The sequence below is a fragment of the Carettochelys insculpta genome, chromosome 18, assembly GCF_033958435.1.
Source record: "Carettochelys insculpta isolate YL-2023 chromosome 18, ASM3395843v1, whole genome shotgun sequence".
In the NCBI taxonomy this organism is placed as follows: domain Eukaryota; kingdom Metazoa; phylum Chordata; order Testudines; family Carettochelyidae; genus Carettochelys; species Carettochelys insculpta.
In genome coordinates this window covers 23,744,816-23,772,377 of record NC_134154.1, presented here as the reverse complement: position 1 = coordinate 23,772,377, position 27,562 = coordinate 23,744,816, and the positions used below count along the sequence as shown (strand labels likewise).

The following is a 27,562-nucleotide window of genomic DNA, read 5'->3' as shown; positions in this document are numbered from 1 at the left end:
ATAAATGTCAGTCTGTCCTGGAAATGAGATTCATCGGATGAAGTGGGTCTGTCCCACGAAAGCTCATCACCGAATAAATCATTTTGTTAGTCTTTGAAGTGCTACATTTCTGCTGCTTTGTTTTATTATTATTATTATTCCACCACTCTGCTCTTGTATAAAATGTTTTCCTTGGGTGTATTGCTAAGGAAGCCAGTATTATCATCTGTTTATACATGGAGAAACTATAGTAGGGAGTTGTAATGTAACTTGCCCAGGGTCACTCAGAGGCCAATAGCAGAGCTGGGAATAAAAACCAGGTCACCTATATCTGAATATGATGCTCTACCCACTAGATAATGCTGCCTCCCTTAAAATATTTCAGCAACCCTAATGAAAGGCCATTCTGGCCCTGGTAATAACACAGTGCAGAAGCTGCCAGAGGATATGATGCCAATTGCAGGAAAGTTCTGCCTCCTCAAAGTAAAAAGCAAACCTAGGGGGAAGTTAAAAAGGAAGAACATGGAGCAAAGTAGTATTGATTTGCTGGCATGTACACATGACAAAAGCTGCCAGGAAAGGTCAAGGAATCCCCCACCTCTCACATGGTCAGTAGGAAGGGATACACAAGGGAAAGGGAAGGCAGATGGGAGAGATTGGTCTCCTCTCTTTTCCCTCCAAGGTAGCAAGGGAAATGCCTCTGGAGATAGTCCAGTCAGCAGAGTTGTTTGATTTTGTGTTCGCAATACATTACGCCCTGAAGAAAGGGCCTTAAAAAGACTTGGGCACGGTGCTGCTTCTTTTCCTGGGCTGGAGAGACAGTTGCCAACATGCAACCATAAATACTATTAAGTCAGCCCATTCAACAGTGCTGTTCAAGCACTACCCAACTCATTCTACCAGGGAACTGGTTCTACAGTTCATCTCGATGGGTTCTCCGAAAACACAGCAAGCGGCACGACAGAGTCGGCATTTACCACTCTATAGGGACATCCCTTTCCAGTGTAACACAGTTATCTTCTGCAACAGCAAGACTCTCCCCACTAGTTGAAATGGGATGTGGTTTTTTTTTAATTTTTATTTTCATAAGGGGTGGCTGATTCAAGGTAATTAATTTTTGTAAAAGCCTAAGGAAGGTGGGAAAAATGGTAGCTCTACCTCAACACAGCCAATTAAGCTAACTCTCAATGTTTATGGTGGGTTGTTTTGTTTTGCTTTGTTTCTAAGATACCACCACCAACCTCCTGTAAAGGTCACCCAAAAAGCTCAACGCGCTCTCCAAAGAATGGCAGTATATTACCCCCATTTTAGACTTTGGGAAACTGAGGCCGAACAAGAGCAGCAGCTTCTCCAAGATTACCCAGTAGGTCAATGGCAGAGTTATGAATAGCACCCAGGCCTCCCAACTCTCAGTCCAGTGCTTCAGCCATGCTGCCTACGTATATCTATATAGGTACACACAAAACTCCTTCTCCACTAGGATCAAGGCAGAGACCCCAGGAGTGCTGTCTTTTGTCTGCGTGATTGATGAACACAGAGCATCACAGACTTCCGGCTCTGCACATGAAACGCATAGGGGAGGCGAAAGCAAACCTAGCACATATAAAGGTGCAAGAACCCAGACATGCGATGAAGTGTGAACATTAGGGTGCTGCTAAAAAAAAACAGTGTGAAAACAAGGGCCAAGAGTCTGCAAGGACAGAGCCAAACGGGGATTAGCTGCAAGGAGAGGACACTCACAATGTGCCGTTTCCCAAGGTTACAGGTGCTGAGTGGGAAAGCAGACAGTATCCACAGCAGGGATGATCTTAACAGTCACTCCTGAAGAACTCACTGGCAGGAAAGGGAGAGAATCATACGCCAGAGCATAGGAGAGGTACCTTGTCAGACGCCCAGGCAGAGGCTGATTATACCAGTGAACATTTACCTCAGATCAGAAGTCAGTGGTATTGTATCAGGCATGGAGAAATATTGCTAAGGCTTTAATAAGAGCAGCAAGCTGGGGACCCTATATTAGACAAGATGTCTAACTGCAGCTCCTGATTCAGCTATGGAATCCTCTGCCTTGAGGCGCATGCCTGTCATCCTACCTACGATGAAAACCTACACCACCTAGAACAGGGCAGCCAGTCACTGCTTTACAACCGACAACATCTAGCAGAATGCTAGAGCCATAACCTACACCTGTACTGCAGCAACTAGCACACGCAGCCTTCAAGGAACTAGCAACATTACAGGTCCCCATAGGCAAGGGAAAGCTTGACATGAAGGTCACAGTCTGTGACTTCCAGAGACCTCTCTGATATTTACAGCTTCAGACCAGGAGTGGCAGAGCTGGAGTGGTCAGCTGGAGGGGCCCTCTACAGTTCCCAGCTACTGCAGGTGCTGGACCTCTCATCTCCCACAGAAGATCTCAGACTATCATCTCCCCACCAGCTCTTTTTGTCAGTTATTTTTAGTAAAAGCCAGGGACAGGCTTCCACCAATTTTTGTTTATTGCCCGTGACTTGTCTCTGCCCTTCACTAAAAATAATTGCGACAAAATCTTAACCATATCCATAGACCACCTGCAGGAGCCAGACAGTAAAGCAAATGCAATTCCCACCAGTTTCATATAACACTAGGTCTGGACCTGCAGGCTGCGTTAGGTCTTTTCCTTACCTTGGAGAGATCGTCCGTCCCGCCCTGCTGATTCTGGTTGAGCAGAGGGGAGTGCCGCATCAGCGGGTCTGACAGCAGCTCTAGCCGTGGTCGTTTTGTTTCAATGAACTCCATGTCTGAGGGTTTGCTCATGTCAGACAGATAAGAGTGGGGCTCGGCTCTTAGGTGTAAATCCTGAGACCTGGGGAGAAAGACAGAGGCAATTTTAGAGTCACAAGTGGCCATTCTAGCAGACACAGGGCTCCCACATAAAGGTGAATGAACCCTTTCATGTCCAGCATTCTATCATCCGGAACTCTCAAACAACCTTTTGACTTTTAACCATAACTAAATTTTAGTTATGTTTTCCATAAGAACAGTATAGTGAAAGTAAATACAAATAAATACGGCAAATACAGTATAAAGTTTACAGTGTACAATGCTACTGTGGTTAGTAAATAAAGTACTCTGCATACATTTTTGTTTCTTAATATCTAATCTTGTTTTTCTTTAGTGTTATCCATTGCTAGGTATACCTCTCTATTATCCAGCATGTTTGAATATCTGGCACTCTCTCAGTCTCAGGGCTGCCGGATATGAAAGAATTTACTGTATTAAGAATGCCTAAAGCGTTATAACCCATTGTGAGAGGATAAAGTGTTTACTTGATTTACACTTCCCCGAAGGGAGGATATTTTCCTCATGAGTAACAAAAGGGCTTTGTATGATCCATCAATCTTCAAAACACTTTGTGTAACGGGAGCCAGGGTTCTTGATAGCTGGGCTGCGGTGAAACATTTACCTTCTAGAGCATTTGCTCCATCATGTGTCATAGCACCCAGCACTTACTGAGTCTGGCCACGCTGCTTCTCCCCAAGGAGAAAGTTACAAAAGAAGGACTCATTACAACAGTGAAAATTCAACACCCTTTCATTAAAGGAGATGCACAATCAAGCTTCAAAGAACAGGGGCTTGTTGACTGTGTGCATCTTCTAGATCAGCATTTCTCACCCTTTTTTTATAGAGTACCTCTTTAAAAATATAAATATATATGTACCCCCAGACTTCTCTCATGTACCCTGAAAGTACATGTACCACCAGTTGAGAAACATGGTCCTAAGGTAATCTGAGGTCTTGAAACAAGTGCCATTCAACCTGTCCGAATTCTTGCACCCTTTTCAGGAGTCAGATTTGTTTTATATACCACCAAGCTACACCTCACTGAAAGACTACTTACAAAAACATGCAAAAATATCACAGAAGACTGCTACTGAAAAAACTTACTGACTTTTTACCATCTTATTATCAAATAAATGAATTGGAATAAAAATATTGTACTTACATTCCAGCATATGGCACATGAAGCAGCAGAATGAACTTGTAGATTTTACTAACTTTACTAGTGTTTTTTATGTACCTGTTGAAAAACTAGGGAAATATCTAAATGAACTGATGTACCCACTGGAAAACCTTGATGTACCCCCCCGGGGTACAGTAACCCTGACTGAGAAACATGTTCTAAATTAATACGCTGCATTTTGAAGTAAGGTTATTTCACAGACACACGCAGACAACTGTATCATCGTAACACATATATATCACGCAACGTATTGTATTTTCCTAAGAAAGCAAGGAATTTTTAATATATCTGAATGATACAAAAGTAGAGTGAAAATCTGAAAGAAAAAAAGAAAAAAACTTTTTGTAAGACCTGAAAATGAAGGGGCTTATTCATTTGCAAAAGGGGGATAACAATAGAGCCTCACCTCCTGCGGGTGCTATATTCATGTTTATGAAGCACTCAAACAATATGGGGAGGGATCCCACAAAACAGACTGGGAGCAGATAATTACAGAATCTGCCTAAGTTGTTGTCCCTTCCTCACTGTAAACCGGAACAGTGAAGCTGCTCCTGTGGAATAATATAACAGCATCGTTCCACCCCCCAACTGTCCACATCCTCACAGGGTTACAAATGGCCAACCAGCCAAGTCTGAGCTGCTGAATCTCAGTGTTTAGTGTGTTTGGCTAATTCATGTTACCTGAGCAGCCACCCATAATGAACATGGCATAAATGAATACCCTGAACTACAACATGGAAAAAATGTGTGTTCCGCTGCCAGTGAATTGATTATTTTTAAAATGGGGGAGGCTGGAACAAAGTTGGAATTACCACCTTCAGGGGAGTAAATGAAATTACCAGTAGCCACATGCCCCTGTGCTGGTTCAGTGATAAAGCTGCACCACTCACAAATAGCAAGAGGTAAAAAGTCTTCTCAGTTCACACTTGGGTCAACTATTTTTCCCCAGCTAAAACCCAATGCCATTAATAACAACAGCTCATTGTTTTCCCTAGCACAAGACTCTCCTGTGGAAACTGTAATGGAACCACACGAGAACATTTCAAATCCTTTACTGTTTCTAGAAATAACCTTTGACGGGGCAGAGGATCGTGGGGATATGTAGGGTTTGTAACGTGCAGGGCAGCCCAGGGCCACACCTAGGCATACACTGAGTATGCAGCTGTACAGGGCACCATGGTGCCCCAAATTAAGCAATGCCTTATGCTGCATATACCCAGTGCTGGCTGACAAGTAGCCCCAACCTCCTGCCTTCCAGCCCTTACCCCACCTCTTGGCCCAGGTGGTCCAGCCTCTCAGCTCCCACTTCACCTCCCAGGTCTAGCAGCCCAAACCCCACCCCCTGCTCCTCCTCCTTGCCACAAGTGGCTGAATCCCCAGACTCCCGCTCAGCCAGCCAGCCCCAGTGGCCAGGATCCCGCAGGCCCTTCATCCTCTGCCTGGCCCCGCAGCGCTGGAGGGCTACACTGCTCCCCCTTCAGCCTGTCTCCGCATCAGCCTTCCTGCCCTGTTCTTGTCCCCACAGCCCTAAACACAGTCTCCCCCTGCAGAGCTGCTGCCCAGTGGAGGATGTGGGGGGCGCAGGTGCTTGAGCTGTGTAAGGCACCAGGGGCTGTAAGGACTGCCCTAGGACAGCCACACAAACAACCAAATTCCAGGCTGAGAGCGGGGTGGGCAGGGCCCCAAGAGTTTGGTAAGTGGTGAAGGGCTGCATTTTCAGAGGTGCTGTGGAGTCTGGGACCGAGGTTGAGTGAAGACGGGAGCTTGAGGTAGAGGACGAGGGTGCAGGCTAAGGCCTGGGGTCTGAGCAGGAGTTTGGATGAAGGCTGGGTTGTGTCCTGAGATGGGACACTGGGGTGCAGGGTCAGAGAAAGCTGCTCCCTGGGGTGCGGGGCATGACCTGGGGCAGGGGATTAGGGGCAAGGTCCAGGAGAGGATTCTGGCCTGGGAGAGAGGTCGAGGAGCAGGTGAAGAGTGGGCGGGAACTGGCATGCAGTGCCAGAGGCAGGCTCTGGGCAGGAGGCGCTTACCTCAGCAGCTCCAGGCCAGCAGCTCACTCAGGCAGGCTCCCCTGTCTGCCATCAGCCCCTGACCACTGGCTGTTTGAGGTGGCGCTCTGCCCTGGGGGGGCAGGGAGAGGGCTTCAGCCATTACCTCCTGGCCCCAGCAAAATCCTTCCGCTCCTATTGGCTGAAACCAGCAATGGAAGCTGAGAAATCAAGCAGCACTGGCCCCACCCACAGCAAGATCTCAGCTGTTGTTTAACTCATCAGGGAGCTATTACACAGCCGGTGAAGCAGCTGGAGTGAGCAAGACTGAAGAGCATACAGAAGACCGGGGAACAGTCACAGGTGAGAGCCGGAGTCCCCCCCTCCCCCTGAAAAAATTATCTGCCATTTTAATGTGACTAGTTAGTTAAATATCTAGAAAGGTAACAGCACAGGGGATGGGATAAAGCTGACCCAAGTCAAAACACCTCCACAGGTTTTGGGGGAGGCCCAAAGCCATTAAGGAAAGGAGTTGCCCTCTGGAAAACAATCACATACAGCCAGTGTGACATGCACGTTTTCTGCAAATGCACCTGTCGGTTTCCAGATCACATGCATTTTGTTTATGAGTTACAGAAGCCACCGCCCGCTCAATGGCTGGGCTTGCAAACTCGGCTGCCCTTCTCAAGAATCAAGCCAGGGGTTCTTCCTTCTTGCACATCACCATGGGTAACAAAGTTTCTGCAGACCAAACAACCCTGTCAGTGACAATCCCTCTGTCTGCCGTGGGCTTGGCCCAGGTGAAACTGCTGGAAGTCAGTAAACAATTCTGTTGATGTAGCGAAAGGAATAAAATGCAGTCTGGTCACTTTCCGCTGAGGAGAGAAGAGGATAAAGAGCAGTTCAGCACTTGCATTATTTTTGCCACTTCAATCTTCAAGTATAGCAGAGAGGAAAGCAACCATTTGCATAGCTCCTTTTCAGAGTATGACAATTCTTTGTCTCTGAAATACAGATAATTTCACTGCTCTTCCACTCAGCCCTGAAACACCCTATGGCACCTCTCAAGTTCCTTGTTGGCCTGCTCAGTCCCCGAGCAAACTCTGTCTGTCCAGAGTTGCAGCTCAACAATTCAAGTTCTGCTCTAACACTAAAGAACACATACCAACTGCTGAGCAGGGAGAGTGTTAAAATATTTCAACATCCAGATGCTAGTGCACAAAGATAATTAAAATCAGATTCCTATTTTCTAAACCTGCTAATTGCCAAGGGACTGGTCTGAAGTCTTAGGACTTGCAAATTCACACATACACCCCACACATGTGCACACAAAAACCCACAATCCACAAACCTATGCTACATCTACACTACATTCCCTTTTCAGAGGAGGAATGCAAATTAGGCAGATAAAAATGCAAATGAAGTGCTGGTTTACAAATCTCATGCTTCATTTGCATAATTGCATGCAATTGTGCTTCCAGAAGAGACTTTTCTGAAAACAAAACAGCAGTGTAGGTGGTTCCTTCAGAAAAAACCTGTTTTCGAAAGAACCCTTCTTTCTGGATTAGGAAAAAGCTTTCAAAACCAGTTGTTTTTTCTGAAGGAACCCCATCTACACTGCTGTTTTTTGTTTCCAGAAAAGTCTCTTCCAGAAATGTGATTGCATGCAATTATGCAAATGAAGCATGAGATTTGTAAATCAGCACTTCATTTGCATTTTCCATCTCCCTCATTTGCATTCCTCCCCCAAAAGAGGAAGGTAGCATAGACACAGCCCTAGATTCAAGCATATTCACTGCACTAATGGAGATCTGCTTAAACATAAAGTAACACAATTTTAAGAACACAGTTCTCTATTGTGACTCAGGCTTACACCGTATCAAGCATCTATTACATTAGAAGTTGCTGTTTACTTCCGTATTCACTGGAATCTCTATTGCCTTTCATTCTGAGGAATTTCAAAAACTCCTGAGCTTACTTTAACCAATACAATTCATTCAGCCTTTCTTGATAGGAAATATAATGCTTCTGCTAAACACATTCACACCTTTCTCTCTCCACATTCACATCTGTCACCAGATCTGCCCAATGGACTTTTATGCACCAACGGCATTGCCATTCAACTAAAAAAAACTCCCATTAGAAAAATGTTTAATTACATTCCATTTTGATTAGTGTTACCTTTTCTCCAAATAGTTCCCACCTGGCCATTTCATTCCAGAAATCTCCAGTTGCTAAAGGGAAAAAAAAAAGTGTCCTTCTAATTTTACATTCAACTGCACGACCAGCAACTCAACACCAATGAGCTAATATTTGGCAACTGACACTTGAAATTAAAGTTTAAACCGTTAGGATCTGATGCAAATTACTGAGCAACTCCCACTGCAATCAAATGTGTACAGAGGGTTCTCACCACACTGCAGGGTCAGGCATTCTTGCAGATGCTCCTCTACGAATTGTTTTTTTTTTGCCATACTACAACCATGACTGTTTTAAACCTTTACTATTCATAAAAGAAGGTTGTAAGAGGCTCACCACATTTGCCTGAACAACTAGGAAAGGAATCCATAGGTTTTGTTGGTTCACTGAGACCTGGTCTACAACAGGGAACAAAGTCACTCCCAGATATGCAATTCTAGCTACACCATTAGCATAGCTAGAATCACTGTATCAGACTAACTTTGTTCCTTGGTGTAAATCAGGGCTCTTCAGGCTCACACAAAGGTCTCTTTCTCCAGGCTACCAGGGTCAAAGGCTGAGCCCAGAGAGGTCAATTTTGCCACACCTTTACACATGCAGCAAAATCGGTGTCCAGAAGATCAATCGTGGTGCATCGAACCCTGCCCCTCCCCCCTGCTATAAGTACAGGCGTTCCCTGAGAAAGGTGTCATTAGCTGGACATAAAACATGGGAGGGTGTTTCCTTCAGGAGAAGAAGGATCTAGGGTGCATACTGAGCAGGTGGAACCCTGGGAGTAGTCAGGACGGGGAAGATCTGAGCTGATCTTCTCATTTGTTTTGTTAGCAAAGCCAAATCCCAGGGAGGGAGAGAGCTTGAACTTTTCAAACTGTAAAAGTAACAGCAACTGCCCTCAGTAGCACAAAACTTTGTTCTCCAAATCAACTGAACTTTTGACACTCTCCTTCAAAAAAGTCTTTTATAAGCCCATTCTCCAATGGTTGGCCCACCTTGGGAGAGGCGGAAAGCAAGAGGAGGCCAGAAACCCTTTAACATGATCAGACGGTCATCTCCATTTCTCTGCCAATACTGAAGTTCTTCAATATTTAAAAGGCAATATTCTCCTGCAACAGCGCTCTCAACACTGGCTGGCCACAAGTGAAAATAAAAAGGGATTTAGATACATGCACATTGCACATCCCCCCTGTTGCGAGTTTGGTGCCTGCCTCGTCTCTGTCAGAGATCCCAAGAGGTCATAAAGAGCTCTGAGCACTTCCAAAAAGAATCCTGTGAATAGGAGAGATGTTGAAATTCACATGGACTGAGCATACAATCAGCCCAACAGGAGGCAAGTCATTAAATGCCTCCCCCACCAGGAACAGCACCCTGGCTGGTTCTACGAGGTTGCTAGGAGTGTAGTTTTAATTTAAAGTGAGTGTGTAGTCCCCACTTTGGTGGAAAAAAAATTACCCTTTTTAGAGATCTGGCAGGAAGTACTGCATGGAAGTGCCCAGCACACTCCTGGCAGTACTAAGATTAATGAGCATCCCACAAGAGCTGTGGCATTTTCAAAACAGGTAATGCTCTGGACTCGTTAACTTCGGCAGCTTCTCTTTCAAATACACGTCAGAAAAATCATGTTACACCTACACCCCCACATCAATGTGACTTTCTTCTGAAGTCAGCTACAGTAATTGAGAATGGGGACACCTATCGTGCCCTCTTTTAATCCCAGAACCATAAGCTCCACTGGAGAAGCTAGAGAAGGGTTATATAAACAGCAGGGCCCAACAGCCACCGTGGGCCTGAGAGCAAGATGGGAAGGGAGGGGGGCAGACTCCCAATCCAGAATGGGTGAGGTGAACTGCAGAAGGGGTGTGGCTTCTGGCAGTCAGCCTTGGCCCCCTCTCCTCCATGTTCCCTCAGAGTCACACTTGCAGCTAGTGGATAAAAGCAGCCAGTCTGCAGGAGAGTCCCAGTTTTGTTCACCTTGGGGGGCCAGAACCAGTGTTAGCAACAATGGCACAAATGCAGACAAAGCCGCAGAGGCCAGCACAAGTCCCTCAAATGTTTTGGGGGGAACAAGGGAGACAAATGATCCCCCCACGGCTGGAAAACTGCTGGCAATATTTTTGCTTGTTTCTCTCCAAATGAGGGGGATGTTGGGGGGTATCAGAAGAGTTTTTTCCTGTTACAAAAACGTTTAATTAGAACATGAAATCAGCCACAGTGTGTCTGACCAACGGTGCAACTAACCCCGTCTCCCGTCTTCTGACAACGGCCTGTGCCAGATGCTTCAGCTGGAATGAAGTGAACTAGAATTTATTAAGTGAGCCACCCTGTCAGCCAGATCCAGCTTCTGGAAGTCAGAGACTGAGGGACCCCCAGAGCATGAAGCTGCATCCCGACCATACTGGACAGTCAGTGATGGTCCTACCCTCCATGAACCTAACATTGTTTTTTTAACCGTTATAGTGTTGGACTTCACAGCATCCCCAGGAACGAGTTTCATAGTACCTCACGCATGTACAGTCAAATTCTACACTACATTTAAACAGATTGTTCACTAGACAGCAATAGCGGAGCAACCTGTGGGCCGTGGGCCCAGACACTTTGTTTACTGATGCGTACGCACAGGGTTGCCAGATCCCATTGGTTTCTGTTCACATTGTTCTTTTGTCCTAGTGCTATCCCTGAAGTGACACGCACGTAAAGCAAGGGTACGTGAAGTGAGGTGCGTGCTGACTGCACACAAAACACAGAGTGGTGCGCTCCTTTTGCCTCCAAGCAAAGCACTGCCACAGTTCAGTCGGCACACCCCACCAATTCTCGGTGCACGAGCACCATTAGCTAAACTACCCCAGGAGATCTCGGGTCTTGCCGCCCACTCACACGATGAAGAAGGGCCACTCACACGACCCGCTCACTAACCTGGGTTGCCTATTGCCACACTAGACTCTACCAAATCGACCAGTTACAACATATGTCAAAATCCCTTTGAAAAATATTAGGTATTAAAAGGAGTGGATTTATTACAAATGCCAAAAGTTGTCTGAGTTCAACCACGCCTTATGCCTAAGTTACCCAGAAAAGGAGAAGGTAACATCTGGGCCATGTTTTAAGAACAATGCCCTGTCCTCCATGGCAGGCGTGCCACCAGGCAGATGAAGGAGCATGCAAAAGGGATTGAGTGAAAGAATCCTTTTGCCAGACACTACTTAGAGAGACAGCATTTATGGGGCTTAGCAACAAAGGACATGCCAAAAGCCACCCAGGACAGACAGGTACAGAACAGCCTTGTTCATGTCCTAATGGGTGGGAAGGATCCAGATGATGAACAGCACCAGTACAGAACCAGTAGAGCTCACCACTTGCTTCCACTTTGACTCTTTCAAATCCCCATACAAGTCTGACTGCCTCAGGCCAGGCTATCATACGTGTTTCTTCATAATACCATCAGCAAAACGTCCTATCGAAGATCAGGTAGCTTTGCCTCAATGGCCAGGCACAAACCTTTTAGCTTCCTTCTGCCTAATCAATTTAAAATTTAGATGAAAGCACTGGGTTTATTTAAAACTTGAATGTTTATAAGCTTCTGCTGAAAAGCCACACACACGGCCTGTATTACTCACACGCAGAACCAGCATGAACTTTAACACTGTGTCAAATGTGATAGCACAGGATGTCTTAACAGAAAGAGGACAGCAATGAAGGGTCCTGTGGCACCTTATAGACTAAGGGAAAAGTTTTGAGCATGAGCTTTCGTGAGCACAGACTCACTTCATCAGATGCATGAAGTGCATCACCTCAGCCGTAACACACCAGCCACCAACCCCCCGCACCTGAGCCGTAACACACCAGCCACCAACCCCCCCACCTCAGCCATAACATCTGATGAAGTGAGTCTGTGCTCACGAAAGCTCATGCTCAAAACTTTTCTGTTAGTCTATAAGGTGCCACAGGACCCTTCATTGCTGTTACAGATCCAGACTAACAGGGCTACCCCTCCGATAGAAAGACGACAGGTACTCTTTATGCATCCTGGGATTGTTAACTAACACAAACACTCTTCTTTCCCTAACCGCTTAGAATTTGGAGCATAGGTGGATAATTCTTAGGCGTTCATACTTGTGCTAGAATCACCATTTGTGCTGAACACTGCAGGGTCATCCTAATTTCACCAGGGCAGTTACTCACACGGAAAGATGAGTTTCTCCTCCCAGAACTCTGGATCAGCATTTGCGTGCAGGGAACCTGTATCATGAAGCAACTTACACAAACATCGCAGCATCACAATGAAGTCAGAGGTCACAAAGCAGCAATGCAAATGAGTTTGCTCCTTAGCACGAAATTCATAATGATGCAAACCCTAGAGCTCTAGTTTCAATTCAAAATACGAAAAACTCAGGGATGAGGAAAGCAAAATATCAACCAAGCCTCCTCATGTTACCCTAACCAACCCATACTGATCCAGTCACACAAAGCCCTTGGCATTCCAGCCCAAGACTTCACAGAAGAATCTTCTCCCATCATGCCAAAGAGGAGGAACAGTTATGAAGCTGACACCACCATATTAATTTTATCATGGCCTGAGCCTCACTTCAATCCAACCTAGAACCAGGGCTCACAGGTACAGCTCCTGTGACCTATGCCCATTTCACAAAATATAAAAAAAACGCCATATTGAAAACCTATCCCATCTATGGGCCCGATCCTTGGAGGTGTTGGGCACCGTTACTCAGTCTAGCTTCAGTTTGCATTAAGAGGCCCATTGGAGTGGGCCTTAACACAAGAAGCCAATATCCAGATGTTACCAGCTGTTGCTTTCACCCATTATTTTCCCACATTAAATTTCAGCAAAATAAAATTAGATCAAGAAGAGAATTTTAAAGTTGTGGAAGTGAAAGAAACCCACATCATCATGAAGGACTGTGGATGGAGCAAATCGAAGCCACCACTACAACTTTCAGCTGAAAAAGGTGGTCACCTTTAAAACTCAGTCTTAATTAAGCAGAATAAATAAAATCAGCATGATGGCACTTTAATTCTGAAACATTTGGTGCTATTTGGCCCAATACCTATGAAGATAGAAACACTGCACATTATTTCCTTAGTCACATATTGTGGCAGCTTGCCATGCATTTCCAACTCCCACAGCGCCCTGGGCTCATCAATCAGGGGGATTAATCATTTTCAATCAATGCAGTAATTAGGCCTGCCCTCATCCTGCAGCACTCGTGGCTAGTTCTGAATGCCCAGAAACCTGGCAGCCAGTTAACATACACTAAATATCACTATTGTCACAGGGAGCATACTAGCCATCTTACCCACAAAAGCTTATTACCTAAGAAAGGTGCTCGTCTTTAAGGTGCCACAGAACTGCATGTGATCTTCAACGCCTAACGGGTGATTGATTGGTGGAGAAACTCCCTACTTGGAGCATGGCTCACAAACTGATGTTATAATCCACCTCCCCTGAAAACACTGACTTCCTTTACCACAGATAAACTATGGTCAGCCTGTGTCCCATACATTACAGCTAGAATTTCTTGCAGTGAAACCATTATGTGGCAAAACTTTACTGTATTAATCAGAATCTTGACTTAAACCCATTACACTTACCCACACGTACACAAACAGCACCTGCAACTCTAACCTGACCCAATTATTCTCCTTTCTCCTGCAGATTACAATTGAAAAAAGCTGAGTCCCATATAACTTTGCCAGGACATTCCTCAGCAAGTATTCACAGTACGACTTGTACCAACAGTAGATCCTGAAATACTTCTCCTAGCTCCTGCATTCCAGCTGGCCCCGTCAACTGAACAGGCTCAGGGAAGTCTTGTAGCTCCTTCCAAGAAAAAGCTTGCAATTGATAAAACTGTCAGGGAAGGCAGCCCATCAGGGAGAAGAAATGCAGAGGTGACTTCCCCAAAGCAATGCCACCACAAGGGGTTCCTTCCTTCAAGCCAGGATCATAACAGAACTAGCTCCCCAGAGTGCACAGATAGTTCCACCTAGATACGAACACAGAGAAGTTCGCTTCCCTATGGTTATTGCTCTGCTTGTGCAAAGGGAATCATTAGCAGCAACTCCAACAGGAGCAACCTCTCTGCAGGTCAGGCTGCCTGGTATGAGGTGGTCACAAGGAATGCAAGATCCCCTCATGGCAGCCAGTGGGCGACAGCTCCAGGATCTAGTAAAAATTGCAGAAATCTTTTCGCCCAGCCCTGGTTGAGGCGGGGGCAGGGGTAAGCAGTGGGGACCCTGCAAGCATGATTCCCATGCTGAGGAGCTCCCCAGGGTGCACAGCACTTTCCTGGAGCCCAAAGGACCTTCCAAAAGGCTCAAGAGAAAGTCGGCTCCAATGCCACCACCAGATCTATTACCTGCCCCTTTGGAGTATCAGTGTCCCCCCTCCATCATCATGCCTGGACTCAAACTAAACTCGCTCAACAGGGTGCCAGTGTCCACCACAATCACCGCCACCAGCACCAGCTAGCCATGCCAGGGAGAAGCTAGGGCCTCACTTCAATTGCACACTAGAGTGGTCAGGCAGCACGGAAATTGTGGACTCCTGCTCTCGCCCTGCTCAGACTTGGGCTTCACAGGCCCGCCAATGAGTGGTGTCTTTCAGAAGCAGACCCTCACCTGAGGCAAACTTCCCCGATGTTAACCAAAACCTCGTCTGGAATGACCCCCTCGAGCAGCAAGAGGGTAATCCACACACCCCCCACACACAGCTTGCTTAATTCTGACCGCCAGAGGAGCGGGTCCAATGGAGCTGCACTGGGGAAGGACGGATGCCAAATGCTTTCCCACGCACCAGGCAGCCACCGCTTCCTGTTCCTGTCAGCAGGGAGCTGGATCTGAACTGGCAGCCTCATGCTGAAATAGTCTATAGCCTATTCCCATACCACAGAGCTGCTAAAACCACTCCTCAGTGGCAAAGCGAGGAGAGTGGAGACAGACACTACCTCGGCCCCAACCCTTTGCAAGAGCAATCCCAGGTGGAGGATGCTCTTCAAGTCCAAGGGATCTCAATGGCTTTTGCAAGTGTTAACCCGTTCTAGTGGGTAGGTCCAGGGGGTCACCTCAATGTACAAAGCAAAGAGGCCAGAGACTTGTCCAAGAGAACACAATGTCTGGCCAAATCTACAAACAGGCCCCGATTCCCAGGCCACATGTTCCCTCTGTGCAAAATAAGCAACAACCCCGATTCCAGGGGAGCAAATAGTGCCAAACCAACCACCCCCCAGCAGGCAGTCCCAGAGAGGCCAGCGCTGGTGGGTCAGAAGTGCTGCATTTCCCTCTCCGGGCAGGAGGCGGCTGCTTCAGCTCAGGTGCTGGGCTGGCTGGCCAGGCAGCGCAGGGAAGCCTGCCGGGGCTGCATCTGTTCTGCAAATAAACACAGGCCCTTCCTCTCCCTGGCCAGCAGTCTGGCACCTTCCACTGGTTCACTCGCACTTTTTTTTTTTTTTTGGAGGAGGGTGGGGGGAGAGAAGGTGATTCTGACAGAGCGTCAGACAGCAGCTAACACCAGCCAGGCTGTTTCCTTTCTGTATATACGAAACGTGGAGGGGGGAGTGGGGAGTACACAGAAATCCATAAACAAGTACCTCACACCTACCGCAGCTGCATGCCAGACAGAGTATTACGCCACCCAAGGCAGGATGAGACTCTTCCTTTCAGACACAGAACACATTTGTGCTTCCCAGCCTGCCCGCCCCCAATTCACAGACATGATTTGTGTTTGCCATCCCTCAAAGCCCTGCGTGCTGAGAGCCAGCTGCCTCCGCTTGCAGCCAATCAATTGGAACATTGGAACAAAGCCAAAGTGCTTACAGATGCGCCTGGCTTGAGCCTGCCAAAGGGGACTCAGCTGCCCTGATTCCTGGTCTCACCGCGCCCCCCGCCCTGGGGTTTGCTTCTGTGCCAAGGAAGCCAAAACTATTCACGGTGACAGTCAGAGGCCACCATACCGTCTTGCTCCAGCCAGAGGGCAAGATTACAGGGGCACTGCTCTGCCTTTTACTATGGTAACTCACCTAGGAATTAAAGCATGGGAAAGAGAGGCTTCTATATGACATCACAGAGAACAGAACCTTGGGAATGGAGGCTGTTCATAACCCAGAAACTTTCATAACCCTGGACAAAAACATAGGACTGCTACTGTTCAGTTCTAGGCACACAAGCTCCCTCAGCAGAATACCCTATCCCAGGAGACCGTCTTGGTTATGACAATCTTACGGCCCACTGAGATGAAGGAGGGCCACTCCCTAGTCTAGAATGCCCATCTTTGGGCTAGGTAATCGTGATGGTCTCTTCTGTCCTAAAAACTTATGACCACACTGCACAGGACATGCTCTACAGTATAAAACACACAGATATGCAAGGCAGATAATTCTGAGTGCCTTTTGCGTTTGGTGTTCTAAGAATTGCTCATGTAAAGAAAGTCAGTCAGTCATATCAGCAGGCTGTTCCAATAGTCCCCCTGGCATTTTCTTATACAGGGAAACAAGAAGTGAATGTAAAAGAATATATTCAACACCCTGAAACAAATTTCTTACCAGGCAAATTTATCCACACTTTGCCAAACCTTATTAGTACATTCATAATTGTGAAAACTAAGATCAGGGCTATAGTTATCTCGGTCCCATTTATAAAGGGAAGTTCAGATAAAACGTTATTTGGCCCACTTCCAACTTTGTTTTGGTGTGTTACCTTATGGAGAAGTTACCACGGAGAAATCAGAGCATGTCAAAACAATGCATCTCGCAGAGAGACAGATTATTAGTCATCAGAACTGACACTACCTCTTTGCACAAGGGCCTGAGGCTTGCATTCTATCCACACGACAAGTGCATATATCACCATGCTAGCAGATGCAAAAGGACAATTTCAGAACTGTATTCTACCACCAAATTCTTGCTTGTTTTGGCTTGGTTTCATTGGTCAGAGCCCATACTGCTGGAAAAATAAAAAAAAGACATTTTGGCATTTCTGGCCAAATTCTAGAGCAGCAAGCGGCAATCAAAAGAGGAAGATGAGACATTTTTTCCAAATTTAGTAAAAAACTAATTCGAGAGCTGCAATTCAGATGAATATGAGACAGTCCTTAACACCAAACCATACTTTTTGTAAGCCCTATTTTAAGGGCAGTGCACACACAATGATTCGTAATGCGAGACATGTTTACTGCAAGACATTCAAAACATTTTACATATTCTCTTAAGGCTGCATTTTTGATGTTGGCAAATTTCTCATTGCAAATGAAACATAAAAGGGAACCCAGAGGAATGCGATATAAATGCAAAGGACCGGGTCCATTCAGTTTGAAATTCTGTTTTCATGTTCCTTTTTCCTCTTTTTGAAGCCATTCCAACCCCACTTTAATTATGCCAATTTTATTTCATGTTTAATTTCAGTTTTTTTCTTGTGTGTGTTGCCCTTTACAGCAGCAACGCTGCAAGATTCCTTTTCAAAATCAAGACTTTATTAGCAACGTGATCAAAACACAGATAAGGTATCATATCCCACAATACACTACACATACTAAAGGGAGATTTATCCAATGTTTTGAAATCACATATCATTTGCTATTTAGATATGAGTTGTTTATTTTTGGGCTTTTAGACGTTCACCATTTATCCAAAACAATCTGAGGGTTTTGTTTTTGTTTTACTTTGCAATTATAGTGTTGGGACCTGCAAAGAAGTCCTTAGAGAGCCGCAGGTTGCTCACCCCTGTTCTAGAGAAGCCAGGGTTTAATGGCTGATGCCTTCCTTCATAAAACTCTTGCGCTTCCCATGAAGCGAACGTGATGAGTCTTTCCCTATTTCTAACTGTTATGATTTTGGAGAAACAGACGTGTATTCTGATCCAACCATAACTGAGGGCCCAGTGATTCAGGGCTGTATCTAGCTATACGCACCAGCAAGACAAACACTCTTTTGCATAAGTCTACTGTTCTACAGCATGTATTTCACTTCCAAACAACTTTTTCCAAAACCACTCAGTGTCAAATGCAGAACAGAAAGTGCAACTTGGAGAGCGTGGTGTTTTACAATGAAACAGAGAGCGAGAGTGCTGGCCTTTGTAACTGGTTAGCTCCTGTGGTTAGTGCAGCTACAGAACTGTTACCCACACTGTATTTGCCTGAGCCGCACATAAAACAGCCTGCACGCTTCTCCTTGGGGTTATCAGCGAGTGTCACGAGGAGGGAACGGGGCCTAGAAAGAATGAAACATGCAGAAAAAGCAAGTGGAAAAGAGAAATTAAAAACAGCAGATGGAGGAGAGGAACAAAAGAAGTGGATGTGAACAATGGAAACAGACCATTCTTGTTCTGCTAACTCCTCCTCCCTTTTGCTTTTCGGACTGAAAACCAAAACCATAAACACTGCCTTCACTTCCCACTCAGAAAAACCCACAGAGCCGATTGAGTCCATTTGCAGCTACAAGGAAGCGTTATTTTTTTAACGTTACCCAGCAGACAGTAAAGGAGTTCAGAGAAAGAGGGCAAGCTGTGAATCAGTAATTACACATTTGCACTGGTGCAACTGAGCTCAGAGTCTGGCCCAGGGAACACAGGGTGGATGAGCACGTCACATGTTATTCTAGGTGTTCTTTAGCTCAGACAGATCCATTCCTCTTATTTCAGCACCCACGGAGAAGGAAAAAAACCCACCATACTTGCAGGCCCAGTGCCTTCCCACTAAGCACTGGCATCCACTGGAAATGGGAAGGCCAGCTCTGGATTTAAAAGGCCCCTTTCTTGCAAGCATTTGGTGGATAGGGCTCAGTAGTGGGACTGCTTTATACTGAGAAAATCAGAAGAGCTTTTGCATCAAGTACCGTAAAATTCATTTAAACACATGGGGCTCATAGTAACAACACTGAGTTTTCAGAGCAACTCAGCATCTCCAAAGCAGTGTGCAAGCATGAATGGAGGAGGAACTCAGACACAGAGAGAACCTCTAGAGGAGGCTGTGGGTGGAATGCCCGCTTCCTTACCTTTCATTTCCTGGCTGAAATTCAGACAGCAAGGAAGGCCTCCTCCGCTGCGGCTGCATAATAGATCCAAGTGGTAGGTGGGAAGTGCAATCCCTGGGATGATGCTGATATTCTAAGAGACCCACATCCTGCGACAAACATAGGAAGAGAGCTATTAGGCTGATATCAAGCATTTAGAGGACCACAATCACTTGCATTTATATTTCAGCAAACTGTGGGTTACATTTATTTAAGAACCTCGCAGATTGAATTTCCTGGGGGAGCTAGGTGCTCACTCTATCCTCCATACAAGAGATGAAATGCCAGGTTCCCCAAGCTGCATTGCCAATGAACCTCAACCACATGTTGGATTGAGATGGTCTCCGTGGCCTGTTCACTCAGTCCTGGGCCCCTCTGTTTGAGCTGCTCAGAAGGACAACACAAATGTGAAGGTGACTGCTTGTAATGTAGACACACACCCTCTCCAGTCAACGGAGTCAGAACACAAACTCATCTCACTTTGGGCACAAACGATGTGGGCTGGGTTTGATCCAGTGACCGAGGACTGAAGGCTCTGTAATCTTTCATTTATTCCCCCGGAGCTGTTCCATTCTCTTTCTCCTTCCCTCCATACAAAGAAATAGTGCTAGAAAATGTATCTGTGCAGAGGCAGGTCTTTGCTATGGACCTACAGCCATAGCCTCATTCACTCACCTCATATTCCCATTAATTACTTCACCTTGGTTTATGGTGACAGGGACTTGGAAGGCCAGTGCAGCCCCTTAACCAGGCATTTTAGATCTTTCTGTTACTATTCCAGGGGACACCAATCATCTGTGAAAGGATGTGGGCTCACCACTGCCAGGTCAGCATTGGAAGTATTACATAGCCATCCTCCCAAAGAACAGCACCACAGTCATATGGTTAGGCCAAAATGATCAAGGGCAGGGCTTGGGGGGCAGCAAACAGGCTTTATAAAACCTGGTGAAAAATGTTTGAAATGGAAGATTGCTTTTCCTTTGTTTCAATACAGCTCTGCAGAGTTATCAGTCTTCAGCACAGCAGCAGACATCAAAGCTAGACACAGACCCACAGAGTTTAAAGGACTAAGCACAGGAAGTAGCAGTGCAGGGGCTTGAACCCGGCTTCCCCATGCCTAGAACTGGCCACACCGCCAACCTGCTGCCAGCTTGGATGGTCCCCTCTGCGGTCCTGCCAGCCCAGCTTGCATCATCACCCCCCTGGGGTCCTGCCACCAACCAGGTCTAGACCATTGGCTTTACAGGGTCCACTGCCACTCAGGATCCCACTGTCAACCTGGGATTCCACAACCTGCAAGCATGGCTAGGATGCCAACTCTCCCCGACCATGTGCAATTTGTAGCAACGGCCCCCAGTCCGCCCTGGGCATGTTGGCAAGCAGATGTGATCCCAGCCTCAGGCAGTGAGGGGTGCAAGCAGGTGTGTAACCAGGGAGACTGGGGCACAGCTCAGCTCCACAATCCTAGAAATAGTTCCAGCACTGCTGTAACCATTAGTCTCCGTACCACAGGCCATTAATTTTATTCACCACAGGCCTTTTTACCCAGGTGCCCCTGCCCCGAATCCTATAATTTGTGTCTGGCTAAAGCAGATCTTCCAAAAACACATACTAGCATTGCATACGTTTCCATAGTACAGCGGTCAGCAACCAAAACAACAAGAGCCATTTTTTTTCCCCCAAATTCAGTTAAAAAATAAAAAACAAACACACAGTAATTCAAGAGCAGAAATGCATGTGAATACAAGACAGTCCTGAATAAATAACAAGCTGTACTTTTTTAGCCCGTTTGAAGAACAGCGCACAGACAATGATTTGTAATGTGATACGCATTTACTGCAGGACATGGGCAAATTTTTTACATGTTCCATTTCCTCACGCTTTCCATGTGTGTCTGTACCACTGTCTTCCTGACTTTCTCTCCTATTTAGTTAAATTATGCCAATTTTACTTCACATTTAATTTAACTTTTCTTTCTTAAAAATGCACGTTGCCCTTCACAGCAGGCATGCCACAGGCCTCCTTTGCCTTTTCAAAATCGAGACTTTATTAGCAACATGATCAACACACAGCTAAGGTACCATATCCCACAATGCGCTGCACATATTAAAAGGGGCAGTAATCCAACGTTTTGGGATCACATATCACTTGCTATTTAGATATGAATTGTTCACCGCTGGGTTTTTAGACATTCACCATTTATTGAAAATAATCAGGAGAGAATTTATTTTTTTTTGGCTTTGCAATTACAGCATCGGGAGCCACAAAGAAGTCCTTAAAAAGCCACACGTTGCAGACCTCTGCCTTAACATTACAGAGTCTCAGTCACAGACGCACTGTGCAAACACTGAACACAAAAGAGAGCTCCTTCCCCATAAAGCTTTAGTCATGAGAAACTAAAACCAGCCATGCTCATTTCAGTGTTTGGCCTGAGGCCCTATCTACACTAGAACATTGTCTGCTTTGATTATATTGCTGTGGTTAAAGTGGCACAACTCCTTGTTGTGTGGACGTAGGTATACCATTGGCAAGCTGCAGACAGACAAAGGGCTCTATCCCGAAACACGCTGAGCACTCTGTCCCCAAGCCAAACCAAACACGTTAAGCGTGCGCTTAACTTTAAGTATGAAAATGGCTCCACTGAAGTAAAATCTAAGGAGGGGAAAAGGCTGAAGGAAAATTAAATTTCTAAAATGTTTTCCACTTTAGTACCTGAATGCACTAGTAACAAAGAGAAAATAAATCATCTTCAGCATGACACTTTTAAATGTGGTTCCTGAGAACTGAGCAAAAAAGGGGTAGAAAAGACAGTTTGTTACTTATTTTGTACATTGCCCTTTTGTTCTTTGGCCCTGGGTGCGTACAGCACAGTATGTCCCTGATTTAATTTACTCAGGAGCCCTACTGCTCTGGGCCACAAAGGCTCTTATTCAAACAATGCGATATTTCAGCCACTATTCCTCTACAGACGGATGCCTGACCATGAGGGAAGAAAGCAAAGATTAATCATCTAATTACCTACAACATTAATTAATGCTTCCTAATGTTGCATAACTTTCATAACCATGGTACTACTGGAACACAGTTATGCAGGAAGAGGAGTGCTAGGACTTCAGAGCATATTTTAAGCATTTTTCAGCTGGGAAAAAAAAGTTTCTACCGTGGTTTGATTCCCAAGCTTCTCTCAGTACCGTCACATCAAACCCAACAGGTAAGAGTTGCAGGGAAGAGGAAGAATCATCTAGTGGTTAAGGCACTAGCCTAGGATTCAGCAGATGTGGGTTCCTCTCCCAGATCAACAGATTCACTGTGACCCCTTGGGCAGATAGATCTCTCTCTGTGCCACTGTGGGCCCCATCTTTATAAAGACAACAACAACATGGCTGTAGTTTGCAGTGGTGTTGTGAGGCTAAATAACAGAGCCAGCCAGAGAGCGGGGTTTTTTTCCTCTGCAAAAGGAAGGCCATGCACCATGTGAGTCCCAGCCATGGGAGAATGTAGTCCAGCCAGTGAAGCCCAGCCCACGTTGCAGTATCTCATGTAAATCACAATATTTGGGGGTTCTGCCAAACACCTCCAGGGCTGATTGGGTTTTTTGTTGTCTTTTTTGGTTTGTTTGTTTTTAAACCAAAAAAAGCAAAACTATTCATACAATGCAGACAGGAAACCCCAATTTTCTGCCAAGAGCAAATTGCAAAAGAAACTTGTCAAAGAACCTTTCTAAATATATTAAAACCGTGATGCGTTCAGGCTATGGTGACACTCAAATGGCTAGAGTCACAGAGCAACAGCTGTGCCACGTCAACATTTCAGCATAAATGCTCACTCCAGCAACAGGGAAGGTTCTCCTGTTGGTGAGGTTAATTCATCTCTCTGAGCGACAGCAACTAAGTCGATGGAAGAATTCTTTCGTCCACCTCGTACACTGGGGGGAGGTGAGGTGGATGGTAGATCAGCTTAACTATAGCACTCAGGAGCGTGGCACATTCACCCTCATGAGCAACACAGGTGCAATCAACCCCTGGCCAAAGACATTGTGGTGATGGACCCAAATAAATTCCTGCAGATGATCAAAATAGGTGTGTTTAGGCACACTGAAAAATCAAGAGGAGCTGGACAATGATCTCATGTTGAAACCTTCCTGCTCAATTGTAAGAAAGAACAAAGCAATCAGCAACGAAAGGCAGTGCTACAATTCTATCTGGGACTACAGATTAGAAGAAAATGTCAGGAAATATCAAAGTCCAACAGCTTGGGATGTCAAGAGGTAAAATAACATGTTTGTACAGTACCTTCATTGAAATCCAGGAGAAAGAAAAAAAAAAGAGTTCTAGGCATTTTCTCCAAAGGAGCCAAGAAAAACAGAAGTATTTCCAAGTTCAGCATCTCCTTTACAAGAGCTTAAATGAGCTAAATATCAAAGGAGGAAAAATGGTGGCATCTACTAGCTACAATTTCTTGTTATGCCTGGAAAAGTAGATGAGATCATTACCCGTGGCGCCTACCACTAAGCAATAATGTAGTGCCTTTTTTTTCCTCTCCCCCCCAAACTAGATGAGTTTAGGGAAGTCCAGTTTTGGGTGGTCTGGAGGAACTTGCAGAGCATTTATCTGATGCCCTGGGCAGGACTGCCCTGGGAAGAGGGGGGCCTCAGGGTAACCTCCCCCAGTGCCCCAGGTGCAGGGCCCTGGACAACCTTCTCCCCATCCCACACATCATATGCCATGTCCCTTCCCTGCTCAGCCCCCACCTTAACCCCTGGGCTCCTTCCCAACCAGCCTGGCCAGGCAGCAGCAGCTGCAAAGGCCCCTCCTCCTTCCCCTTCCCCACACAGCGCTCTGCCATGCTAAGCCCTGCTTGCTCCAGGTGGTGATGGGGGGGAGGGCCACCCCAGGGCCCCCAAAAGCATAGGGCTTGGGGCACACCTCCAAACATCACAAAACAAAGTTCAACAGGCAACAGATGCATCTGACATGCTTTGACCATGTTCAGGAAACTACTGTGCAAAAAAGATTTCAGCTCACTTAAGTCTGGGAGCAGACATGGGGGATGAGGCTAAACAGGGTATTTCATTCCAGTATCAGCTGAAAGACCAATCAGTATGTAGTGATTATTCCCAAAGAAAAGCAGGCAGGCTTGTCTGGGTTCTCTTGACTTTGAAATCATTTGGGGATCATGGGAGATACCCTTTTCAGCAGCCTACAGGCTGACCAGATCTTTCGTGATGACTTAGCTATTGCTTTGTGGCTTCTGGAAATTCTACAGAATCTTGCAAACTGATGTCTTGAAAAAAGAAGGCGTGGGACGGAATTAGCAACATCTTTCGGTTTTGCTGGTGGAAATTAACTTCTTTACTTTACAAACATGAATGAGAATCAATCTTTCCAAAATTGAAAAAAAAAACAAAACAAAAAAACCACCCAGCAGCAGCAGCCGCCGCTGCCACTTGGGAAACCCCGGGTCTTACCACTCTCATCATCAAACAGCCATTTCCCCCCAAACCCCAGCTGTTGGAAGAAAGAAACTACATTAATTGTTACAATGTCTTCAAAGTAAAAGCAAATTGCCTGGAGCTGTCTGTCCCCTGTGATAGCACACCGGTTCTCAGGAGGCCTGGCCATTTTCAGAGTGACACCTAAGAGTTACATTTCAAAGGAAAGGGTTCAGCGCCTTGCCTGAGATCCTGTTCCACGTGCATGTCTTGGCCAGCAACTGGCCTGTTAACAGTAATCCAACAGTTGCACCGCATGGAGGTTGGTCTCTCTAGCCATTTATGACACTCTCAGGGCCGCCAGTAGAAATTCTGATGCCCCCCCAGAGCAGTGGAGGTGGGGGGACCATACACAGGGCTACGGGGCTGGAGCTGTGGGAAGCAGGCCAGGTAGGCAGCAGTGGGCAGGCCACACACTCATCAGTGCCAGCAGAAAGTGAAGCAACCTGGGCCAGCCCACCCCACTCCCCTGACTCCCAGCTGCATCACTCAGGAGATGGTGCTTGGGGAAAAGGGCGAAATCGCTCCCCCCCCCCGCCCTCACCAGTGGCAGGAAGTGGAGCAGCATGACTGGGGGCCAATGGAAAGTACCACTAGCTGCCACCTCCAATGAGCATGGGAGAGGGTCCAATCCCTGCTGCTTGCAACAGCCTCCCCCGGGCTACTTTGTGGCAGGGGAGAAATGGGGAGAGGACAAAGCAAGCGTGGGGAGGGTTGTCCTGGGTCCCGCACACCCACCCCCAAGATGCTGGGGAGCCCACGGGAGATGGGGCTGGCTGCTGCCTCCAGCACTGCCTCATACACAGCACACATGTATCTAGGTCACCGCAGAATCTGGGGCAACTGGGTGCCCCAAATTTTGTGGAGCCCTACACAGCTGCACGCTTTGCGTATCGGTAGGGACACGCGCTTCACAGTTAACAAGGGGAATTCTAGGTACAGACTGCAGGCAGCATGACAGCAAAGCTGCTGTCTCCTGACGTAAGGGCAGCCCATATCCCATGGACTTTTCTGCGTGGAGGCTGAGTACAACCTACAGGTCCACTGAGGACAGAATGGGCGTTCATATGCGAGCTCTTGGATGGCTCTCATGATCTCTTTTCTAAAAGGAAGAAACTGTCTTCCCCGCACCACTCGCGCAACGCAAAAGCCCTACTGCAACCACAGCACATGAACATGCTCTAATATTGCACACTGCTTACTCCTCTGAACAGCCGGAGCGGCAATGTACCAGCCAGCTCCCGAAGCAGAAGCAGACCTGTCTGTCATTCTAGAACCAGAAGTGGACTGCCACATCCTTTGGATGACAACCAGCTTGACAGTACAGTTCCACCAAGGGAGCAGGTCCTCTCCAACTTCCTCAAGCCACAGGCAGGGTTTTCGCCTCAGTGCCACTCTGGATCATCCGGACTGGAGGACCAAACCCTTGCAGAAACAGTTCTGCGCCAGCAGTCCCATCTCCATGGAAATGGCCGAGGAAAAACAAACACATGGAAGAATCATCAAGGCCCAAGGGCGTGTCCATGCATTTCTCTGTCACTCTCAAACCAGAGGCTGTTGCACAGAATCACACACACCTTCCTCCAGCGCTTTGGACTGCTGCCCTGGCCAGGACGCTGAATTTGCCATATTTACTCTTTCCCTACGGCTAGCCAACAGTAATGCTGCCCGCAGCAGATTTCTGAATGGCAGTCCACTCCCTGCACCTCTCAGTAACTGTACAGGCAGCTCTTGTTCACACCATTAATTATAAGGTGCATGCATCATCCAGGTGGAGAGATGTGCATGGATGCTAGCCAGGAGGGAGAAGAAAGAGGAATAATGATTGCATGAGGTGGCAGCCACAAACAAACAAGAGTTCCAGTTCTAACTACAAAACCTTGAGAGCACACGGCATCCTTGGGGCAAGGCAAACTTTCTGGAGATCAGAGAGGATCCACATTGGCCCTAGTACAGCTATACTACAGAGGTATCTTACACCGAAATAACACAGTTACACAAAAACACATTTCAAAATAGCACCCAGCTATTCTGAAATAGCATTTCCAGACAACAGTGCCATCGGACGCCTTTATGGCTTATTTCAAAATAGCGCTATTCCATGTCTTAATAGCAGCTATTGTGAAATAGCTATTTCAAAATAGGTGTTATTCCTCCTGCAATGAGGGTTACCCATTTTGAAATAATCCACCCACTATTTTGAATTTATTTTGAAACAGCCTGTGTTGTGTAGATGCCAGCAAAGTTCTTTCAAAATAACTGTCGTGTACATGTAACCTAAGAGACTTAATATAGACCCCGGACTCATACATCAAACCATCAAGGCCTACAATGTGCTCCCGCCTTCTGTTAAAATTCCATTCGTTCAGCTTCCAATTTTGCATCCGACAGTCATACCAGGCCCAGTTCTGCTCACATTTACACCTTGAAACGCCACTGAAGCCAATGGTCTTCAACAGTGTCACTCATGGCACCGTGGCTTATGCCAACTGCTGGTGGACGTAGTGGGTAAGGGCCTAGAAGATAAAACACCATTATCAGGCCCCTCAAATACAAGGCTTTTTTGCCGAGCTTCAGCCAAGCACATGTCCTGAAAATGTGGGTCTCCCCTTCAAACTGTTTTTGGCACAGTGCCTTCAACTGCCCCTGCTACACAAGCAGTTCAGGTACCCCAACAAACACTTGTCGCTCTTCAAAAGATCAAAATGGAAGAGAAATTCACTCCCCCGCCCCCTAATCTGCTTTTTAAAAGATAAAAATGCTGAAGAACCAAAGCAGCCTCATTAAAATAAATGTCTCCATGCAGGAGAATGGAAAGGTGAACGAAATCTAACTGAAACCCTTTCGAAGCTGCCCTTAGCCACCAAGGAGGGCCAGGTTAATTTGTACAGCC

General features: G+C 46.4%; 1 protein-coding gene across 12 annotated transcripts in view; it reads right to left on the bottom strand.

The window, feature by feature from the left end:
• NCOR2 (nuclear receptor corepressor 2) overlaps positions 1-27,562 on the bottom strand; it is a 446,369-nt gene that overhangs the window by 270,980 nt on the left and 147,827 nt on the right. For all 12 annotated transcript variants that reach the window (XM_075012373.1, XM_075012370.1, XM_075012376.1 and 9 more), the window contains exons 3-4: positions 19,161-19,288; positions 2,641-2,821 (exon numbers count right to left, since the gene is read on the bottom strand). In XM_075012373.1, the coding sequence (XP_074868474.1) occupies positions 2,641-2,821; positions 19,161-19,288 (309 nt within the window). The remainder of the gene's footprint in view (positions 1-2,640; positions 2,822-19,160; positions 19,289-27,562) is intronic.